The 23,310-nt window shown below is 51.3% G+C and overlaps 1 protein-coding gene across 1 annotated transcript in view; it reads left to right on the forward strand.

The window, feature by feature from the left end:
* The window catches only part of Glp1r (glucagon like peptide 1 receptor), a 32,635-nt gene extending 17,416 nt beyond the window's left edge, over nucleotides 1-15,219 (forward strand). The window contains exons 6-13 of the mRNA XM_021652392.2: nucleotides 3,036-3,189; nucleotides 3,644-3,803; nucleotides 8,508-8,568; nucleotides 9,079-9,148; nucleotides 9,264-9,352; nucleotides 9,689-9,827; nucleotides 11,398-11,439; nucleotides 14,920-15,219. Coding sequence (XP_021508067.1) covers nucleotides 3,036-3,189; nucleotides 3,644-3,803; nucleotides 8,508-8,568; nucleotides 9,079-9,148; nucleotides 9,264-9,352; nucleotides 9,689-9,827; nucleotides 11,398-11,439; nucleotides 14,920-15,087 — 883 coding nt within the window. The 3' untranslated portion in view covers nucleotides 15,088-15,219. The remainder of the gene's footprint in view (nucleotides 1-3,035; nucleotides 3,190-3,643; nucleotides 3,804-8,507; nucleotides 8,569-9,078; nucleotides 9,149-9,263; nucleotides 9,353-9,688; nucleotides 9,828-11,397; nucleotides 11,440-14,919) is intronic.
* Nucleotides 15,220-23,310: the final 8,091 nt, after the last annotated feature.

Here is a 23,310-nt window from a genome sequence, read left to right on the forward strand (position 1 = left end):
ATTTACTTAACTTTCACTCCTAGAGAGATTAGTGGGGTTTTTTTTTCATATTTTAGTCTATGATTTGCTTGTTTATTGATTTTTTTTTTATTTATTTGGCTTGTGTGGCTTGTTTTAAACATTTGTCATCTGGATATTAACCCGAGACATATGTATTCTGTGCTCATTTTATCATTTTGCAGTGCCTTTTATACACAGGAATTCTGCATTTAAATGCAGTGAAATTGGTCAACTATCAAGTTTTATTGATAACTGTATTGATAAGAACTATTGATTAACAGGAGTTAATCTTATCAATGGATAGACGTTATTTTTTTCTTTCACTGAAGACAAGATTTCTTTTGCTCTCCCATAGGCGGGCTTTCCTTCTCCTGTGTTACAAAGCCACTCAGTTTCGTTCCCTTCAAGAAGCTGCAGGGTCTTGCTCTGCCCTTGTGGCTCTTCCTTTCCACCTGGAACTAAGTTTGTGTCAACCAGGTGGAAATTGGGGATCCCCCCCCTACACACACGGCACTCCCTACCCCTGCTGCGCTATGCCTTTGCTAATAGCCTTGCTTTGCCCCAAGGGTCCCTGGGTTTCTAAGTTGGTCTCTGTCGTTTACATTCTTTTCCGTTGCTCTGTTTATCCACCCTATTCCCAAACCACAGCACCGTCTCCTAAAGATTTATTAGAAATGTAAGGTCTCAGGCCAGCAAGTCAGCTGAGCTAGTGAGGGCTCCCGCTGCCGAGCCTGATGCCCTGAGCTTGAGCCCTGGAATCCCACAGTGAAAGGAAGGAACTGACTCCTCTGAACTCGTCCCCAGACCTCCAGCCTCTGCACAAGCGTTCAGGCATGCGTGGGCCCAAACACATACACATACATATATACCATATATACATAAAATAAGTTAAAATTAGTGTTGTGCTGTTTTTTTAAAGGAGAAGAATGAATCCTAGCTCTCTGGCTGTGGAGATGGCCCAGTCAGTTAAACAATTGATACGCAGTGTGAGAACCTGAGTTCGAATCCCCAGAACCCGCAGGAAGCCAGATGTGGTCAGTGGGGTGTGTTTGTGACCTGTTGCTCCTGCAGTGGGATGGCAGGTGGAGACAGGAACACCCGAGCTCAGGGGCCAGCCAGCCTGGTGTGGGGGGGTGGGGAACGAGAGGCTGTGTCTCAGACAAGGTGGTGGGAGGAGAGGACTGAGGCTGTCCTCTGACCTCTGCACGTGCCACTCAGACTCACACACACAAACATACACACATACGTGCAGGCTATACACACACACACACACACACACACAGAGAGAGAGAGAGAGAGAGAGAGAGAGAGAGGAATGCTAGCTCTCTTATAGCGAAGACTCCTGTGTTGTGATCCCTTTCCATGTGTTCATTGTTTTGGGACAGAGTCTCATGGAACCCGGGCTAGCTTTGAACTTGCTGTATAGCTGAGGCTGGATTTGAACTCTCGATCCCCCTGCCTCAGCCTGCCATGCTCTGGGATTATAGTCAAGGGCCAGTTGCCCACCTACACTATTCCTGACCTTTAGCTATTCCTTGTAAATCTTTTAAGTAGCATGAAAATAGTTGACATTTTATTGCAGCTGCTTTGAATTTGTTATTTAACATGGGACAGTGACAGTGGCCTCTCTGTTCACAAGTTTGGCGTGACTATGTATTTCCCACTAATTTAAGACTTCCCTAATAATTTTAAGCCAATTGTATTATGCTGCCCATAATGATTTTACCCATCTTCTTGTTCGAGATAGTTTCAGGAAATCAAATAGAATCTTAGGAATGAAGCTTCCATTTCTTTTTATTGCATATTGCTGGAACGTGTCAGGGAAGGCCGTTGCTGGACTCTTTAATTGTTGTGGTTCATCTGTACATTGTCCTGGGGTTCTTCCGAAGAAACTCATCCATCATAATCAGTTCGGACTCACCCCTTCCGTGGTCCTGCTGTAGTTGGGGGGGGGGAATCTGTAGACTTGTCATTAGGGGTGATGACAGCACACATCCTCCACTGGCTGCTGATTTTAAAGGAGATAGTTGCCAACTTCCTCCTTTAAGAATGATTTCAGAGAAAGGTGTGGTGGCACATGCCTTTGATTCCAGCACTCGCTCGGGGAGGCAGAGGCAGGTGGATCTCTGTGAGCTCAAGGCCAGTCTGGTCTACAAAGGGAGTCCAGGACAGCCAGAGCTACACAGAGAAACATTGTCTCAAAAAAAGAAAGGAAAAAAAGAGAATGATTTCGGCCTTTACCAAATGAAGCGCCATTAGGTTTCCAGTTTGGGGGGGGGGGGGAAGAAGGAGTGCATGTGTGTGCACGCACGAGCAATTGCATGCCAAGCGTGTGGAAGACAGAGAGAAACATCGAATGTCCCATTCCGCTCTGTTCCTCCCACCTTATTTCCAAGAGAGCAGGATCTGTCACGGAACGTGGAGCTAGGCTGGCAGCCGACAAACGTCCTGGTCTCTACGCCCCATCCCTGCTCCACCCCCGCCCTCCCCCCAGGACGGAGGTTTCAGGTGCACACACGTGGCTTTTCACGTGAGTGCTGGGGATCTGAACCGAGGGCCTCATGCCTGCACCACACGCACTCTTACCCACTGAGGCATCCTCTCGGCCCTGCTGCGCGTTTTTACTGGAGACCTTACTGACATTGAACCCGATTCCTTTTGAATTCCTACCATGTGCCCTAGACCCACTCGGCAGTCCAGAAACATCCCATCCTAAAGAATCAAAGCTCGCATTGGAAAGGCTGAGCCCCACACATACATAGCTTTATGGAGGAGGCACTGAAGCAAGGGGAAAGTAAGGGTAGAAAGCGGCGGTGACTGCCTGGATAAGGGCCTCTTAGACAGGCCGGGCATCAGGTTGTGAAGAAATGGGACATTCTCAGAGGAAGGAAGATGTGAATGTAGTCCCAGAAATGGACGCACGCCTGGCGTGTGTGGGAGCTGGCTGGAGAGCCTGGGCTGGCCAGAGAGCCGATGCTGGCCAGACGGTCGGTTCTGACCATCTTGCCAGGGAAGGGCCCTGCTTTTTCCCTTAGGCACTTGCACTGCACCCGGAACTACATCCACCTGAACCTGTTTGCATCCTTCATCCTCCGCGCACTGTCCGTCTTCATCAAGGATGCCGCCCTCAAATGGATGTACAGCACGGCTGCTCAGCAGCACCAGTGGGATGGGCTCCTCTCCTATCAGGTGTGTGGTGTGGCCCGGGGAACCTCGGGAGGGGAGGACATTGCTGTACGCACGGGATGGATACAAGCAAGAGTCGTTCAGACTTGGCCTTGGGGAGTCCCTGTGTAATGGGAGAGGCAGTCCACTTAGGGCAGGAAAGAGTCCAAGGTAGGTAGGAGACTGCCGTAGGGGGTTCTGTCTGACTCAGGGAGTCCTCCGGATGCAGACCTGTGTTTGAATCCCAGCTTTACCGTGTACTGCTCGTACACAGATCCAGACACGACCCCGAACATCCCCAGGGCTCTGTTCTCCTCCCACATGGGGGCAATAGCAGGTGCTTTCCTCAGTGAACTAAAGCGGAGAGAGTTCCCGGCAGTGTCCCTGGCCGTATGAAAGCTCCTTCCGGACAGCGGCCAGGCCGGCAAGGAGGGGAAGGAGGGGTGTCTGGCCCCACGGGACGCTTCTCTGCCCCCAGGACTCTCTGAGCTGCCGGCTGGTGTTCCTGCTCATGCAGTACTGCGTGGTAGCCAACTACTACTGGCTCCTGGTGGAGGGCATCTACCTGTACACGCTGCTGGCCTTCTCGGTGTTCTCCGAGCAGCGCCTCTTCGTGCTGTACCTGAGCCTAGGCTGGGGTAAGGCCCACCGTCGTTCACCTCGCCACACCTCCACGGGGACCAGCAGCAAGGGTGGAAGACCCTGGGTTTTTCTTTTCCTTTAATAAATCTCTTCTGCAGTAGATGCTTCCTCTCTTGCCACTGAGTACCAATCCCCTCCCCCCCAGCCAAGCCCCACCCCCAACCCTTAGCCCTGCCAGCCCACCTCTGGAAGTCAAGACCTCTCCTCCCGAGGTCCTACGGGAGAGAAGTTCGTACCCAGGGCAGGGAAGGGCAACCCGAGATCCTGCGGGAGATGCTACGCCCTGGGCCTCGTGGTAGGCAAGGGTTAGGCAAGTGAGCAGGATGCCGGGGTGGCATTGGATGCTGCTGGATGAAGGGAAGGGCTCAGGGGAGAGGCAAGCTGGGAGGGGTGGCCGGCCGAGGGAAGGGCTGGACTGCGGATGTGCCTGGAGCCCAGCTGGAAATGTTCTAGCCAAAAAAGTCTACTGAGAACCATGTGCCTTTTTTTTTGCTGGAACATTTCTGGTTGTGTTTCTACCTCTCGCCACGTGGGAGCTTCGCTGGGGGGGGCGGGGAGGGGGGTGTTGCAGTTTGGTTGGGGTGGGGCTGGGCGGCTTGGAGTCCTGCCGTAGCAGGGAGACAGATGGGGACAGCCCCTCCTAGAAGGATCAGGGGTACCCCTACTTGGGATGGAACAGAGGACAGACCTTGCCTGGCCCTCCTTGAGCTACCCTTGAGTTTTCCTCTTGGCGCCATACCTGTAGTCCCTAGAGCTATTCTGATCCCTCTAGCCTTGGCTTCCGGAGACTTCTCAGCTTAGTCACAGTGGACTGCGCTCTCTCCTCCGGGTCCTGCTTCGGCCCTTCCAAAACGCTGCTTGGTGCTGGGACTGTCCTCACTCAAGCTTGCCATGTCACCTTCCAGGATGTTGCCTCAGGTTTCCGGCCCCCTGGGGCCCTGCTCTCTGGCCCTCTCAGCCCCTCTGCACTCTCCTTGCACTCTGCTTGTTCCTTCTGGTCTCCTCAGCCACCTCAGCACTGAGGAGCTCTACCTGGGGTTTAGTGTGACCAAAGTGTTAAGGTCTCGAAGACTCAGAGAGTAACAGGGCCCTAGAGGCAGAGCAGGAACTGGGTCAGAAGAGGCTCCCAGCTTCCTGGCTCTTCCTGGCCATGATGTCTACTTCTGGGCCATGATGTCTACTTGCCAAACATAGGTCTTGGTGTCTGTTTCCCCTTAGTCCCCTGCTGGTTCTGATGAGCAGACTTAGGTCTTCATACAGATGGGAGTGGCCCTGGCTCCAGTGTTCTGAGATCCCTGATGGTCCCTTTCCTCCTCCCTCCTTCTCCTCCTCTTCCAAGACCCAGCCCATCCTACTAGATCTTTCCTTCCTTCCTAGGCCTCTCTATCTTGCCAGGCAGCACCATTAGGTGGGGCATCTGGAGAGTCCTGATGCTCCCTAGGGCTGGGCGCAGGGACAGACCATTAAGGAGAACTCAGGGATGGGCTCCCTCTGTGCGGGGGACAGATAGTGTCTGTCTGTTCTGGGAAATAACATCAGTGCTGTTTGTATCTGTCACCATGGCAACCCAAGGGGCAGGACCAATCAAAGGGATGTGTGCAGGAAAGCCGGGAGTGGTAGGGGTCAGTGGAGACATATGGGGGAAGGGTGACAGGTCTTTCTTGCCTCTCCTACCTCAGGGCTCGGGACTCTCGGGGACATCATCCCCAACGAGAACATCTTTTCTTGAGAAAGTGAGGTAGGGAGAGAAGGAGACAGAGAGAAAGCAAGAGTCCCAGAGACCTGCATGCTCAATGGCCATGTCAGGAGGCCTAGCCCAAGTCTGGCTTCCTGTGCAGCCAAACTAAAAGTAAGACTGATGCAGTTGTGAGAAGCTCCTGAAAGGTATCAACTGTGCTGCCATCCAGGAGCAGCTGGGCGTCCCCAGAAGGGACATAAGTGACAGCGGGAAGACATGACTTCCCAGGACCACCTGTTCTGGGCATCTGGTTGACCTTTCTCCCCTAGCTTGTCTTGAGGAAACGCAGCCCGCAGGGGGCTATGTCACCTTGGCAGGAGGCAGGGCTGTGTCTCCTGTTTCCATGTAAGGATCTTGATCACCAGATGTCCATGAGTGGATGACGCTCGCCAGGGCTCTCTGGTGACATGAGCAAGCAAGCTGTCTCATACTGGAGTGAGGTCTCAGAGAGAAGGAACCACAGCCGATGGCAGACACACAGCGGGAGTTCCTGTACATGTGTGACCTAAGAAATTGCATGTTTTGTCTAGAGAGCATCCTTTCACTCCTTGATATACTTATCATCCCTACTGGGCATATTCTGCCAAGAGGGTCCATACTATGCCCCCGGGGCCCTCCCAGGCATCCCATTATTTGTTCAGGCCAATGAAAGCCTGTTTATAAAACATCGTGGGTGCTGGAATGGCTGGTCTGTGTGAAAAGAAATTGCTTTCTGCACAGTCATGAGGGCCGGAGTTAGATTCCCCAGAACTCAGCAAAAGGAAGTTGTGACGCATGCTTATAATTCCAGTGCTGGGGAGACGGGAACAGAAAGATGCTCAGGACTTCTTGACCTAATAAGTTTGGCCTAACTGGTAAACCCCAGGTTCCAGTGAGAGCCCCTGATTCAAAGAACAAAATCGACAAGATCCTCAGGAATACACCTGAGGTTGTTTCCTGGCCCTCACATCAATGAGTATGTTCACTCACACACCCTCGAACATAGACAAGGACACACACACACACTAAATGAACGTGATAATACTTCTAAACAACAGTAAACTAAGTGACCAGACCAACAGGGAGATCCGATGAATGCTGGCCGGATCTGCACAGTTGGATCCCCCTCCCCTCTCTGAATCACGGGCCAGTGCAGTAAGCCTGACTCACAAGTTGCTCGGCAGCCATGACTATGTGTGACCCAGTGACTTAACGACACTTGATGATGATGATGGAAAGGTTATGAAGTAGTTCTGCCTTGGAAATGTACACCTGGGAGAGATGTCCCAAATCCACATATACACACACACACACACACAATCACACCCTGTGTCCTACTTCATATACCGAATGTCCAACTTGAGAAAGGCGTAGGCAGCAGGCGGGTAGAGAGAACATTCATGCAGAAAGCCACTGAGCGTGGCTGGAGTGGGCAGAGGGTGACAGCCCCAGATCTGCTCCCCGCTGAGTTCCTTCCTCCTGATCTACCTCCTCACCTGCCATGAGAGGGCAGACAGCCCACCTGCCAGTTAACCAATAGAGACTAAGCTCGGGGCGTGAGGGAGGCCCCGGTCTGCTCTGGAGACCTGAGAAAGCAGCTAGCTTGCACTTCCATTGCTGTATAACAATGACCTTGAACCTTGGAGCTTAGAACATTAACCCACTGTCTCATAGTTCCCATGTTCAAAAGTCCTGAGTTCAATATGGCTGCACTTGCCTGACTCAGAATCTCCAGCTGGATCTGTCTGTTAGTCAGAGTCGCTGTCATCCAGGGCTTGACTGGGGACTCTGTCCTCAAGCTCACTCAGGAAGCTACAGGCAGGAACCCTCCATTCCTTGCTATAGGGACCTCTCTGTAGGCTGTCACAGAGAAGTCTTAGCATGACAAACTCCCCTCCCTTTTTTTACTTTCCCAACTAAATGAAGAGAAACCACAAAAGTCTACAACCCTAGCATTTGGGAAGTGGATGGAAGAAGATCAGGAGTTCAAGGTCACCTTTGACTTAGTTTTAGGCTAGTTTTGGCTGCTTGAAATCCTGTCTCAACAACACCAACAGTGGCAACATGAATACAAGAGGTAGAAATCCCTGGGAACCATCTACGTGGCTACCCATAAACTGTATTGTCGACTTCGCACTGCTGTAACAGAAGGCCTGCAACAGAAAGAGAAAAGGTTTATGTGTAAGGTCACACCATAATGCAGGCTCAAGTCAAAGGTTAGGCAGACCCATGGCTTTGGCCCCCTTGTGGTGGGGCCACATTAGTGTTGGGATGCCTATAGATGAATGAATAGCCCACCTCATGCCAAGAAACAAAAATGAGAGACGGGACAGGTTGGGGTCCCAGTGTCTCCTTTGGGAGTGAAAGCTCTCAGAGCCCTCAGGACTCCACCAGCTCCTAGCATCACACGATGCTTATCTGGACCCCAGTGCCCACTGAGAAGCCTGGCTGCTGCATTGTTGAGCCTATTGGCTCCTGTGCAGCTGGGGACAGGGTGTGTGTCCCTTCCGGGCCTCGGACGGGTGCATGGGGGAGGGAACAAATACCCAAAGGGGCTTCTGGGTCCTGGAGGAGTGGACCAAAGCAGACATGCGGGCTGAAGGAAGGGAGGACGGAGCATCAGAGAGTTTCCCTGGTCCCCTCCTCAGCCACCATGCCCCCCACCCATCACGTTCTGATCCTTTGCTGCTTGAGTATCTTGGGTCTCTCTAAGCCAAGACCCCGGAGGCAGATCCCGAGAGTGTGCCCGACGCACGGGAGTGCTGGGACATGAAGGACTCTGTCAGGAGGGATGCTGGGCATTGTTGTGGAACCCCCAACCTCCGGTTTCCCATGCACTCAGACCAGCATGTTTGAGGGCCGGGAAGGGAGAGGGACTGGGGGTGTGAGGGGTCTGGGGTGTGGAGAGGACCTGGCACCGCAGCAGCAGCTCTGTCCTGCCAGCTCTTCTCCTCTCCGCTCTGTCTTTCCCTCCCTCCTGCAGGTGTCCCTCTGCTGTTCGTTATTCCCTGGGGCATTGTCAAATACCTCTATGAGGATGAAGGGTGAGTGTCCTGCTGCAGGGGAGTGGTGCGCTGGGCTCTCATCCTCATCACCCATGGGATCCTTGAGCCCCAGAGCACAAGTTTATCACCTGTTGGGGAGGACTCATGGAGTCAGCAGGAGTTTAGCATATGAATTCAGTCTCTCGTCTCCCCTCCCTGAACCTGCCGTGGCATGAATGATGATCAGTGTTGCTGGCCTTTGCCTTCCTGATGGCTTTTATGAGCATTCGTGTGAACAGCCTGTTGTTTTGCGTGTAACGCTGGGCGTGCGTGTGACTGTTTGCAGAGGTCCATGAAGATGGGGAGGGGTAAGGGTATCTCTGTGTGTGGCCATCTATTGAGGACTGGGGGTGCTGGGGGTGGGTGATGTAGCTGCAGGGCTCTGCGTGGGTCTGTGGCTGGACGCAGCACTTTTCTTGGCCTCGTGCACTGTGCCTCTGTCCCGCACTAGCCCCTGGGGCCTCTGTGCATCCAGCTGGATGCCTTGTGTCCCCGTCTCTTCCTCCCCAGCTGCTGGACTAGAAACTCCAACATGAACTACTGGCTCATCATCCGACTGCCCATTCTCTTTGCTATTGGGGTGAGTGGCAGAGCTGGGGCCTGGGGTGGAAGCTGCCAGACCTGGACTGAGACCAGGCCAACGACTCGGGGAGGATGAGAGGTCCCAGCCTCCTACCCATGTGCTCTCTCTGCAGGTCAACTTTCTCATCTTCATCCGGGTCATCTGCATCGTGGTATCCAAGCTGAAGGCTAACCTCATGTGCAAGACTGACATCAAATGCAGGTGCTTTACCAAGCTGGCTACGGGGGTACCCTCAGCCTTCCCTTCCAGCAGAGAGAGAATCCTGGGGCACTCTGTTTGGAGCCCTGGCTAGTGCTCTTTTCCCATCCAGGCCTGGTTTGTGACCCCTCAGCTTTCTCCTCACTCTGTTCTTAGCAGCCCCTGGACTTTTTTGGTGCCTTGACCTCTGCCATCACCCCCCACACACATCCAGGCATATTTTCCGTGAACAACGTCTATAAATCAGAAAGCAGGAAGGCAGGGGATGGGCGCGGGGAGGGAAGAGCCATCTATGCACAAGCCCAGATTGACGCAAGTGGTCTCTCACCCTCTCTCCAGGCTCGCCAAGTCCACGCTGACACTCATCCCCCTTCTGGGGACGCATGAAGTCATCTTTGCCTTTGTGATGGATGAACACGCCCGAGGAACCCTCCGCTTCGTCAAGCTCTTCACAGAGCTCTCCTTTACGTCCTTCCAGGTGACTCAAAGCTAGGGCCACTTGCCTGGGATGTCCCAGAGTGAGGGAGGGGCAGGCACCAGCCTGCCTCGTGCAGATGGGAAAGATGGGTAGGCCTCGGCCTAGGAGAACAGTCCAGGCCCCGAGTCACACGTTTGGGGCAGAGCCAGAACGAGTATGCTCAGGTAATTGGGCATATGTGTCAGTCTTCTCTTCAAGTCCACAGGACAAGAAGCCTTCCCAGATGTGGGCCTGGGCATCTGGGCATCTAGAGAAAGGCATTGCCATATGCTAGCATCCTGCCAGACAATTTATACATACAATACATTCAGTCCTCCCAGAACCCACAGCCGAGAACTTGCCCCTGCTTGACATAACTGGAAACCAAGGCCCAGAGATGTTAAAACAAGATCTACAGGGCGTTGTGTGACTTCTCTAGGGAGACGTGAGCAGACACCTGTTCAGCCCAGAGAGGGCACTGACAGCCAACTAAAGAAATGAGTCCACTGAAGTCCAGTTGGTGAACCGATGAGCCTGTTAAGGTTGGATACAGCAGCATGCGTGACTCAAAGACAGCTACATCACTGAAAAGCCCACCCCAGCCCGGGTGATGACTCACAAAACTTGCATCCCTGGTGCTCCCTGCACAATCAGGGAGAGTCTCCTCTTTCCCCAGCAACTGCTCACATAACCCTGTGGAGAGACCTGTACCTTTCTCAACTTCCTGAGTCTTGTAGGCTCCATGACCTTCCTGGGTCTTGTAAGTTGCCTCCCTCCTTCTGGGAAGGAATATCTCAAGTCAGAAGAACTAGCCATACAACACAGAGGCCACACAGGTTCAAAGCAAGGAATTGGCCCTCCTCACTAGCATTAGATAATGCAGCATGGGTGGAAACTGTAAGAAACCTTGGCTGAAGAGACGGCTCAGCCGTTAAGAGCCCTTGCTGCTCTTGCGGAGGACTCAGCATCCTTGTGTTACCCTGTACCTTGGTTCCCAGCATCCATGTGTTACCCTGTACAGTTGCACACACACAAATGCAGCCCAGTTGCTTAGCTGTGGGCCACTGGGACCTAAGGTCAGTAATGGCCTGGAGTGGGGAAAGCTTTTTACCTGGTCCTACTTGTCTCAAGAAGCAGTAGCCAGGGAACTTCCACAGCACCTGAGTGAGGGTCCTCCTGTCTCCTGAAAGGAAATAAGGAAAAACAAAACAAATGAACGACCTTGCCTGGGGCTAGAGAGATGACTCAGTGGTCAAGAGCTGTTCTGGCAGAGGACCAGAGTTTGACTCCCAGCACCCACATGTTGGCTCACAACTACCTAGAAGCCAGCTCTAGAGGATCTAACCCCCTCTTCTGGCTCCTGGGGCAGGCATGTTGTGTAGAGACATACATGCAGACAAAATACACACATACACATATACACACTCCCCCCCACCCAATTTATTTTGAAAAGTTAAAAGGGGAAAAAAATAAACCTTGTCTATTCCCAAGCTTGCCTGGAATGCCTGATTTGAAGAGAGGGATGCCAAGGGCTGGCCACCCAGTTGCCTCCTTTGGGATCCCTTCCTGCTAATGTGCCTCTTGTTTCCAGGGCCTGATGGTGGCTATCTTGTACTGCTTCATCAACAATGAGGTAAGGTCTGAGGAGGGGCCCTGCTGGGGCTGCTGCCATTGCCTGGAATGGGGCTATGCCGTGGGAGCTCTCTGCAAGTCTCTCTAGCTGAAACCTCCAGTCCCCTCACTATGGCTTAAAAATCGAGGTGACATCTTGCCTTCACCTTCTGTTCTGTGCTCCCCATGACACACACACATACACACACACACACACACGAGAAAAGAGCTTAGAGTGATCCACCCTCACGTTCAAGGGTTAATGCTGACTATTTCAAGCAAGGGTGTCCAGCCTTTTGACCTTGCCACATGTCATTGTCATGCGCAAGTGACTGTGGACACATCCGTTGCTATCCTAATATGCATGCGGCCATTAGGCCACAGGTTGGGCACACCTGATTTATTGCAAAGTGATTCAACACCCATGTGCCCAAGCCACTCTTGCGGCCTCTGCCCACAAGAGCTGTTCTCCAGACCCGGGGTTGCCATGGCAATGCCAGGTACTTGTGACCTGAGAAGATGGCTTGAACATCCGTCTCGTGGGGTTGCCAAGGCCTGCACCAGCTGCCGGTCGGTGGGGAGTGGGGACGGGAGGGGTGGACTGGCGATGGATTTACTGTGGCTTGTGTCGGAGGGCCAAAGTGAAGTAACTCAGGAGTGCTTGGCCCATCCTGCTGTGCCAATAGCTGTGACTTTCTTCTGCCCAGGGGTCAGTGGAGGTGAGAAAGCTTTAGAAAACCCTGAGCCCCCTCTGACACCTAGTCAGGGAGGGCACTTAGGATGTGATGCTGGGCTTCAGTGCAGAAAGGGTTTACATTAGATGGTGCAGAGGTTAACATTAGATGCCAGGTCAGACCATTCATTCATTCATTCATTTGTTCGTTCATTGAGGTATCGGCAGTGTGTGTGTGTGCCATAGCGCACAGATGAAGATCTATAAGGTTCTGGTGATCCAACTCAGGTCATCAGGCTTAGTGGTGGCAAATGCCTTTACCCACTGAGACGTCTCACCAGCCCCAGGGTCGCTCTTTGTTCTCGGGTCAGCGGGAGGACCTTGCGTCAGAGGCCCATTCGTTCAGTGGCCATTCATTCGACTCATTCATTCACTGGGGTGCTGCGGCAGCCTGCAGTGAGTGCCTGCTATGTGCTGAGCGCTGTGCTTGGGGCACGGGTGCTCGGAAGAGGAGGATGTGGTCATGACTCTCAAGTGCTCTCTGCTGAGTGGGAGGAGACATGGCCGGAGACCAGCCAGGCTTCTAGAGCAGCGGCAGACAGGAAACTGGTGGTGAACTGCCGGGTGCTAGAGTCAGGCCTGGGCTCTCATCTTGGCTGAGCCCTGGGAGATATTCACGTGTTCTCTGTCCCCTCATCTTTCCTTGAGGAGTGATGGCTGCTTCCCAGTATTAACCAAGATAGTGTTTCTCTTTGGGTGTGGCTATGTTTGGATGTGGCTATGGTGCGCACATGTGTGTGGAGGCCATGGAGCTGTGCCAAGCGTCTTCCTCACATTCCCTCCGCCTTGTTTTGAGACAGTCACTCTTGTTGAATCTGGGGTTCATCAATTAGTTAGAGCCCCAGGGATCCACCTGTTTCTTCCCCAACACACACACACACACACACACACACACACATGCACCCCTCCTGTGCTGGACTTTTATATCTGAACCAGCATGCTCAACTTGTTTTTAAGATTTATTTTTGTTTTATGTATAAAAATGTCTTTACCTGCATGTGTGTCTGTATACCTCATGTATGCCTGGTGCCCATGGAGGCATTGGCTCCCCTGGAAATGGAGTTATAGATGTCCAATGGTCATGAGCCACAAGTGGTTGCTGGGACTCGAACCTGGATCCTCTAGAAGAGCAGCTAGTACTCAGGTTCTCATGTTTCTGATGCAGGTGATTTATAGACTGGACCATCCCCCACAGCCCCTAGTTGTTCTTGATGACTGGAGCTGCCATGGTGGCTCAGAAAGTGTGAAGGGAGACAGGCTGAAAAGAAACCATGTGCTCTAAGTCCTGCTGGCTTGGCCACGCCTCAGTGTACCAGTTTCCTCTTCCAAGTGGAAGACTCTGAGAGGTTTGCTTTTCTGCTGCTGTGCCGAAGGGATCCATCTTTGGGCTCAGTGTCTCTATCCAGCTGCTCACACTACACAAGCCCAGCCAGGCATGAGGGCCATAGATGGTGTCTGCTCTACCTCCTCCCCTCACCCTCTACGGCCGGTCCACGAAGCCCTGCGAAGCACAGAAGTTCTTGTAAGGGATGGCTTGTAGCCACATGGGGTGTCTCAGGGCTTAAGGCTCCCTGGATGGCGTGGGAAGAGGAGGAGTGTCTGCCTAGGGGCAGGTAGAGGCACTGGCAGGGAGCCGCTGGCAGCTGGCCCTCCTGATGGCTTGTGTCTGAAAGGCACGCAGTCCCCAGACAGCCCTAGATGGAAAGGCTGGTGGCAAGGATGCAGAGCAGACAAGGAGAACAACTCCCGGAAGAGCGATCCAGCCCTCAGGAGATGCTGTGCAGCCTGTAGCAGCCCTCTCTGGAACGGCCGTCACAGAGCTGTGACGGAGCCGTAGCCTTACCACGAGCTCCACCCGGAGGCATCAGAGCCCCTCCCTGTTCTGTGTAACTTTCTGCCCCAGCAGTCTGACCTCCAGCGTGTACCTGCTGAGAAGTCTCTTCCCGTGGGGAAGGCCTGAGCTCAGCACAATGGGGAATGAGGTTGGCCAAGCTCACATGGGCAGATTGTCCAGTCAGGCTCCCTTCAGTTTTCCTGAATGGAATGAGTTCAAAGCTGGGTCTTGTCTCATTCCCTGGCTTCCTTTACCCCTTCCCTGCCCTTGGGAGGTTCAGGGACTGAGTGAAAACCGTGAAGGGAAACTGGGCTTGGCATTCCAAGCATTCAGGAGGCTGAGGTAGGAGGGTGAATAGTTCTAAACCAGCCTGGACTATCTAAGTGAGAAAACAAACAACAAAAACCCACACCCAAACAAAACAAAGCGAACGCTCCTGAGGGAGTTTAGATGCTGTGGGCCAGGGGCAGGCAGGCCTTCCCTTTTCAGTTGTCCAAGCCATGCTGTAAGAGCATGTGATAAAGCAAGACTCCATCTTCTCCAGTCCTTTCTCCCTCCCTGCATCTCTCCCTCGCCCTCATTCTCTTCCGTTAAATAATACCGTGATGGATCGTAAGAGGTACTTAGCTGAATCACTGAATTTAGAGATGGGAAGGGCCGATTAGGTCCTCAAGCCCAGCTCTCTCCAGAGGAGAGGCAGAAAATAGGAGACAACAATAAACAATTTTATTGGGATATTAATTTAGGCGCCTGAAGACCTTGACTTGTGTCTCTTAATATAATCCAGTGGATTTTTTTCCCCTTCTCTGCTAATGTAATAACAGGCCCATTTTGTGGGCAGTTGGTTTGCCTGATGGCTTTTTGCTTCTCTCTCTCTCTCTCTCTCTCTCTCTCTCTCTCTCTCTCTCTCTCTCTCTGTTTCTTTCCCACGGAAGGTCCAGATGGAGTTTCGGAAGAGCTGGGAACGCTGGAGGCTAGAGCATTTGAACATCCAGAGGGACAGCAGCATGAAGCCCCTCAAGTGTCCCACCAGCAGCGTGAGCAGCGGGGCCACAGTGGGCAGCAGTGTGTACGCAGCCACCTGCCAGACTTCCTGCAGCTGAGCCCCAATGCCACCCTTCCTGGGGTCCTTGCTGCTGGCTGGGTGGCCATCCCAGTTGGGGGAGAGCCTCCCAGAAACAGGGAAGGGGAGGGGCACAGGCACACACACACACACACACACACACACACACACACACCTTGCTTTCCTTCTCGAAACCTATTAGACAGGCAAGTGGGACCGTTAGCCACACGTTCTCCAAGGAGAACAGCCTGCTAATTTAATCACCACGGCAGGAAGAGAGTAAGAAATGATTGCTGCTAAAATGAGGAGGACTTCTTCCTGTTAGAGCCACAAGGCCCTTGGGGTTCCCTCGGACAGAACAGCAAATCAACCCCAGACTCACACTCAAGGGCAATTGCTGATTAGTGAACTGGGGCCGCTGAGAGGAGGCGGTTCCACAAGAGACCTGCCATGGGAACCTCAGCCAGCACGGAGCTCGGTGAGCCGGGCTGCAGCAGCCTTCCTCATGAAGAGAGGCGTTCTCTGTGCATCTGGGTTGCAGCCCTCATCTGCCCTTTCACCTCAGCATCCTGTCTTTTCCTGGGGGCCCTGGGGTGGGGAGCTTTGTTGAAGCTACGATGTGCAGCTCTTTCTGGAAGCGGCTGGGTGGTGTTGAGGATAAGTGTTGAGCTGATGCTCAGAGGCGGCCTTTGCCGGTACCTGCTTCCTCACCCAGCTGTTTCGGCTGCTTTGATCTTGGCCTCTGCTGTGCCTAGGGTACTAGGGCAAGTCCCACGGTGCGGAGCCCAGACGTGGGGAGTGGAGCCTCAGTTCTGTTGTGAAGATGCTCAAATGGCCTCCAGGGCTCATCTAGAGACACTTAAGGAATGTCCCCCTAGGGGGGTTGGTGACATGAGTCTGGAGGACCGTGGGACCCATGGCCTCCACACCTTCACCTCACCTGTGACCAGCTTCTATGTCTTGGATGAAAACTGGGGTACATCCTCTGACTTCAGAAGAGGCTCTCCACAGAAACCAAAAGCTCCTGCCATTGCCATGGTGGCAGGCTCCCCCCTGCCTTGACAGTCCTGCCACTCTGAACATACACATACTTCGTTATCTTTTTCCTGTATTGCCTTGACTGCTGGGTCTATTCAAACACAGAGTTCCGATTTCTCCCAACCATTGGAAGAACTAAGCCGTGCTGTTTGAGGGGAGTGGGGGAAGTGATTGACTTTTAATCCCCCCACCGTTGTTGGTAAGTCATGTCTGTCTTACCTCCAGACTGCCCCCACACACAATGAGTGGCAGATAGAGCAGGGTAGATGAACATATATCACTCCTGTCCCCCGGCTACTGTGGGAAAGCTGGCAGGGGACAGCTCTGCAGGGACCCAAACCCAAGGGCTGCAATGGGCTTAGAGAGGCCAAGGAAGGTTTCAAAGGTGGAGAGAACCTCCAAGTTGTTCGGACCTCCTTTGAAACTGGGGTGGGGCTGGCTTTGAGGGGAGTCTCTCATGAGGCCGATCTCTTCCTTGACCTGTAGAAAGTGGGGGGACCCTTCCCAATGCTTACATAAGGACATTCTCCTGTGCCCTTTGGTGAGGCATGAGGCATGTATGGGAGATGATAATGGGCCATAAAACATACCAAGCAGAAAATGTTTTATCCTTCAGCTTCATCCAAGTGTTGTGTCTACTTTAATAGAGAAGCAGAACCTCAGGCTAGAGAAAGGAGCCGTGCAGCCTGGCTGCCTCCTTGATCAAGGCAAGGGGGTTCAGTGGGGGAAGTGGGCCTGGGGTCCTCTGCTCCCTAAGAAAAGGGCAGGTTCCCCAGTGGGCACCTCTTTCTCATTTCCACTCTGGGAGCAGTGGAGAGATAAGCGTAGATAAACTGGGAAATTACACACAAGTGAAAGGAAAATATGTCTGTCTAGATGTAATCTGCCTGAAATAAATTTTATAGGGGAGAGATGCTGAAACAGCCTAGACAACTCAGGAGGAGCTTTTGCATGGAGTTCTTTTCCCTCTGGAACCCTGGATTCCCGGGTTCACCACACCCCACATTCCAAGATCTTTATTGTGGGCTTTACTTCCCAGATTCCTGGCCCTCAAAAGGTCTTTGCCATTCTGTGAGTCCCTCCCCACGCTATTAATGTCTGTTTGAGTGGCACCACACTCCGTCTGAGCTCTTTCCAAACTTGTTTAAGCTAAATATAGCTCCCCCAGGTCTGGGAACCATCCGATGCTATGTACTCTGAAATTCCACAGCTGTTTACATGCCTCGGGCCATAAATCTAAGCCTGGCCCTTGCTGAGAGTTCTCCGGCTGCCCCTGACGCTGTCCTGGGGCTACTGTTGCTGGTCTACAGGGTATCAGAGGCGGTTTTGTGGGAGCTACACAGCCAGCAGGCTCATGGTCATCGTCAATGGTAGCTGGCTTCAGCACTCTGGCCAGCTCCTGGGAATCAGGTCAGGGCTGAAGTCTCCTCAAAGCCTCTTCCATTCCACTTCAGCCTTTGAATAGCCGAATTGCTGAACTTTACAAACCACAGTGCAAAAAGCTGCCTTCTCCTTCAGATGACTCTGTCGAAGGCGGACGTGATCACAGTTGCGAAACCCAGCGCCGGGCCTCTGGGCAGGCCAGGTGAAAGCCTAAATGGTCATTCAAGATGTGCCAAGCACAAGTCTTCATGTGACCAGGAATTTCTATTGAAGAAGAAAGAGACCCATGCTGTGGCAAAGAAGAGGCGAGAGGAAGCAGGGGGTGTTTTACAGTCCACTCTAGTCTCCCTTGTTCTGAAAATTAGCAGAGGAGGGGGCTGGAGGGACGGGTGAGCGGTTAAGAACGTAAGCTGCTCTTGGAGAGGACCCTTGTTCCCAGCACCCACCTCAGCAGGCTTACGGCCTCCTGCAATTTCAGCTCCAGGGAAACTGACACCCTCTTTTGACCTCCTCTGGAACCTGCACACATGTGACATGCCCACAACTCGCATGGACACACACACACATGCACAGTAACAAATGAAGATGTGAAACACATCTGCACGCGGGGCTGCAGAGAAATGGGACTGATGACATTTGAGCGAGCAGTCACGGGATTCTTAATGCCTTGTCCTAAATTTCTTCAGATTCATCTCTTCGTGTGCTTGATAGGCACATGCAAATCGGCTGAGAGAAGTGAAGGGCTGGCCCTGGACTTCATCTCTCCCGGTCTAGTGCTCCCTGAACTGGGAGCACTCCCTGAACCACTAGATGGAACAGTGCTCTGAAGGACGAGCTGAGTGAGTTCTCACACAGGCCTGAGCTGGCTGGGTTTCAGCAGCTCGAGGGAGAGAGCTGCTGTGTCTGTGGTTGTCCCAGGCATCCCAGCCCAAGGAGAGGAGATGCTGGAGCGAGACTCAGCCCTCCTCCACCAGGAAGGTCACAGGCCTGCCACAGCCCAGGGTGGGGCTGGCTGGTAGTCTGGCAGATACAGCCCCTCGATGCGGAGACAGAGGTTCCCATTATCACTAATGCCTGCGACGTGCTCAGGGAAGGCAGGAAGATGTTTCCAGGCTTTATTTTCCATCTGCTGAATTGACTCTAATCTACAGGGCTGACTCTACTTTTGGCTCCTAGGAGGCAAACTGTCTTTTCTTTTTCTTTTTTAAAATCCTCAAGTAATAGAACACGGGGATTGATTCCGCTAAGACAGCTATGCAAATGGCATGTTAAATATTCAACAGAAAGCAAATTAGCATCAGCTCTAACGTGGGTGAGGTGGGCCCTCCTCCCGCCCCGCAACCTTTTTTTTTTTTTTTTTTCCTGGTTCAAATGTTTCCTTGGTGAAAAAAAAATGGAGTCCAATTTGAGAAACTTTTACCAACATTTCCCTGCACCTATGCTGCCGTCTGCAGCATGAACTATTTCCCTGGCCCTGGGGAAGATCACATCAAGAAGCGTTATTTAGGACCAGTGGATGGATGGGCAGCGAAAGGCATTTGCCTCCAAGCCAGATGACCAGAGTTTGATCGTGGGCCCCGTGTGGTGGAGAGAATTGATTCCCAAAGTTGTCTTTTGACTTTCACATGCATGAAGTGGCATGTGTGTCCCCTCCCCCACATACACAGACCCACATAAATAAATTAAATAATAAATAAAAATAGGTGTGATTTTGAAACATTTGGAAGAATGATAACAGACGCATTGCTTTGGAAAATGTTCTCCTTAATAAAGAAGCATGGGTTAGCGCTGTAATTTCGAGAGCTTTCCTCGGTGCCATGATGGGGGTCCAGAGTATTTGAGGTTATTTCTGCTCTGCTGCTGGGAATGATTGGCAGGAAGCAGACAGGGCAGATGGTAAATCAGAGCAGTAGAGACACCACACAAGCACTTCAGCCTTCGCTTTGTCGTTAAGGACCTCGCTATGTAGTGCAGGCCAGCCTAACACATCCCTGTCTGGAGGTAAAACAATAACAATAAAACAAACAAAAGCCAGAAAGAACAGTATTTAAAAAGTGAACTTGAGAGGGCTTGAAAATCTAGTTGCTGTACATAGGAAGAAGTACATAAAATAGGAAAAGGAGAGATTGGGCTGCTGAGATGAGTTAAGAACAGTTAAGAACAGTTGTGATTCTGGCAGGCTGGGGTTTGATTCCCATCAGCACCGAGAGGGCTCACACCCATCCGTAACCTGAGTTCCAGGAGATCCAACAGGCATGCGTGTGGCACATACACATGTAAAATAGTAAATCTAGACAAAACACAGAATCGAAGCAGAGAACCTGGGGTGGTGGCTGGCATCTATAATCCAGGCACTTGGGAGGCTAATGGAAAAGGATTGCCTGGTGTGGACTAGAGCGAGGCCTGGTCTCAACACGGCAAAACAAAACTCGCAGAATTGAAGGAGATACATTTCTTAGACACCTGATGGCATGGCAATCCCGTTCTTTTGAGACAGGAAGACAGACCATAGAATTCTCTGCGAACCTGCTGGCCACAGTGGCCAGGGAAACAGGTAGGTGATCTTCACTCTCACCCCCAGCTCTGAAACAGACCTCCTACTGTGGCCTCCTCTTCCTCCCCACCCCCATTCTAAGGGGACTATGAAGATTCTGCTCTTCTTTCTCCTGTAGACCCCATCAGTTCTAGCCCCTCCCCATTCCTAAGTGTCAGCTTTCAATACGGAGAAGTACATTTTACTTGGAAACCCCGGGGGCCACACCTGCAGGGTCTCACAGGCATTCTTTACCAGGCCACGCACAGCCACCATACTATCCTAAGAACCAGAGAGGGCAACAGACACTAACGAATGGAACACTCATCCAACAAAGACAAGGCCAGATGCCAGCAACTTAGAGCGCAATCATCCCAAACTGAGATGCCTAGATGCCAGGGCACAAACAGAGTCAGTAATAGCCAGGGCAATATGTCTCCTCTAGAGCCCAGCATTGCTTCCGCAGTAGACCCTGAAAAAATGCACTATAGCTGCAACACAAGGCCAGGACTTCAAGATAGTCTTTATATACGGGAATCTCAGAGGCAAGCCTCACCAACAGAACACAAGAGATGGCAGAGAGACTCTCAGGCATTGAAGACGCGATAGGAGAAATACCTCAGTCAAAGAAAATGTTACATCTAAAAAAATAAAATTCCAGGCACCCAACATCCAGGAAATCTGGGACACTATGAAAAGACCAAATCTATGACTAATAGGAAGGTGAAGAAACCCAGGTCAAAGGCACAGAAAATATTTTCAACAAAAGCCTAGAAGAAAATGTCCCTGATCTAAAGAAAGAGGTGCCTATCAAGGTACAAGAAGCACACAGAACACCAAATGGACAAGAACACAAAAAGAAATTCCCCATGACACATAATGACCAAAACACTAAATGTCCAGGACAAAGAACACATATTAAAAGCAGCAAGGGACAAGGGCCAAATGACATATAAAGGCAGACCTATTAGAATAACACCTGACTTTTCAGCGGAGACTCTAAAAGCCAGAAGGGTCTGGACAGATGCTCTATAAACTCTAAAGAGACCACAGGTGCCAGGCCAGATTACTATACTCAGCAAAAACTTAGTCACAATAGGTAGAGAAAGAGAGGCATTCCATGATAAAACCCAATTCAGGCAGTATCTAGCCCTGCAGAAGGTGCTGGAAGGGAAACTTCAACAGGAAAGTGTCAGACACAGAGAATAAACACAAAGAATAAATAATATCGGACCAGCAAATCCAAAGGGGGGAACCCGTACGACAACATAATGGGGATAAACACTGCTCACTGAGAGCTCTCAACGTCAATGGTCTCAATTGCCCAACAAGAAGACACAGACTAACAGAATGGATGTAAAACAGGACCCATCCTTCTACTGCATCTAGGAAGCATGCCTCAACATCCAGGATAGACATCAGCACAGGGTAAAAGGATGGAAAAGGATAGTAATGTGAGTGGTCCCAAGAAGCACGCCAGCGTAGCCACTTTAATGCCCGACAAAGCATACTTCAAACCAAAACTAATTCAAAGGGATAGAGAAGAACCCGACATACTCCTCAAAGGAGAAATCCACCACGAGGATACTGGAATTCTTATTTATAGGCCAAACACAAGGGAACCCAAGTTCATAAAAGAAACACTACTGCAGATTAAATCAGATACCAACTCTCACACGATGATAGTGGGTGACTCTCCCCGGTAGACAGGTCATCCAGACAAGAACTAAGCAGAGGAATGACGTAGCTAACTGATGTCATAAACCAAAAGGACCTGGCAGAGATCTACAGAACGTTTCATTCAACCACAAAAGAATATGTTTTCTTCTCTGCTCCCGATGGAACTGTCTCCAAAACTGACCACACACCTGGACACAAAGTCTCAATAGATAGGAAAACTGAAATAACTCCCTACATCCTATCCAGCCACCCATGCATATCAATAACAATATCCAAAGCTTACAAACTCATGGAAAATGGAAAACTCCCTACAGAATGAAAAAAAAAAAAATGGGTCAAGACACAAATTGAGAAAGAAATGAAAAACTTTCTAGAATAGAATGAAAATTTAAAAAAAAACAACACAATATACCTGAACTTATGGGACACAATAAAGGCTGGTCACTGTTTCCAAATTCACATTTATGTGACTCGTATTGAGTTATGACCCCACAGTTTCAAAGCTAGGCCCAACAGAGCCGCACACTAAGCTTTCAGTCACGGGCGGTCTGGAAAGGTGGTGTGGAGACTGCTGTTCAAGTCAGTACGTCTTGGCCACATAGGAATCAAGAAAGGGCCTGCTTCCCTGGCTCCTCCTTGGTGTTCCAGCCTTGCGGGCCTTCCGCTTGCTTTGTGGAAGGTAAGAATCTGGAAATAGAGGCCTGCGATCCCGGCCACTCAGGAGGCCAAGGCAAGTGGATCACAGTGTGGTCAAGGCATGCGTGGATGAGAGTGGAATTCAAGGCCAGCCTAGGCAACCTTGTTCAACCTCATCTCCCAGCAAGGGTGAGAGAGAGCTGGTGGCAGATGACAGCTGGGGAAGTGCTTGAAGAGCTGCCCTAAGTTGTAGGAGGTTCTAGGTTAAACCCCCAATGTCAGGACAAAGAACAGAAACAAAACCTGTCGGTATAATGTTCTTTTGGAATGTATACACCTTACCCTTGTTCATTCAAATGCTGATTTCTCTCCCCCACTCTCTGGTTTCAATCCGGGCATTACAGGTGATGCTTGGAATAATATATATATATATTTACATATAAATATATATTATAAATTATTTATATATAAATATATATTTACATAAATATTTTATTTATATTTATATAAATAGATCTCAGGTAGCTTTGCATGCAAATATTCATTGCAACTAGTCATTGGTCTTCAAAGTTTCTGGTTTTTATTTTATTTTAAAATATTTATTTTGGTTTTCTGAGACAGGGTTTCTCTGTGTAGCCTTGGCTGCCCTGAACTCCCTTTGTAGACCAGGCTGGACTCGAACTCACAGAGTTCTGCCTCGCTCTGCCTCTCTCTGCTGGATTACAGGCCTGTACCACTTCCCCGGGCTTCTGGTTTTGGTTTCTGGTTTCTCAGCTATCCTGCTGTCGCAGAGAGTCAGGGTGAAGCTGCAGCTAGGCAGAGCGTCTGGGTGCAGGTTCTGGGCGAGCTCCCGGCTGCTGCCTACCTCGCTGCCCTTGAGGGGGTCTGCCACCCAAGGCTCGCCAGACCCCACCTTTGTGCATGGCTGCTGCTGCCCCACACTCGGTCAGGGAGAGCAGCACAGGCCGCAGCCGCAGCAACTCCATGCTGGGT

This window comes from Meriones unguiculatus, chromosome 16 (genome assembly GCF_030254825.1).
Source record: "Meriones unguiculatus strain TT.TT164.6M chromosome 16, Bangor_MerUng_6.1, whole genome shotgun sequence".
Taxonomy (NCBI): domain Eukaryota; kingdom Metazoa; phylum Chordata; class Mammalia; order Rodentia; family Muridae; genus Meriones; species Meriones unguiculatus.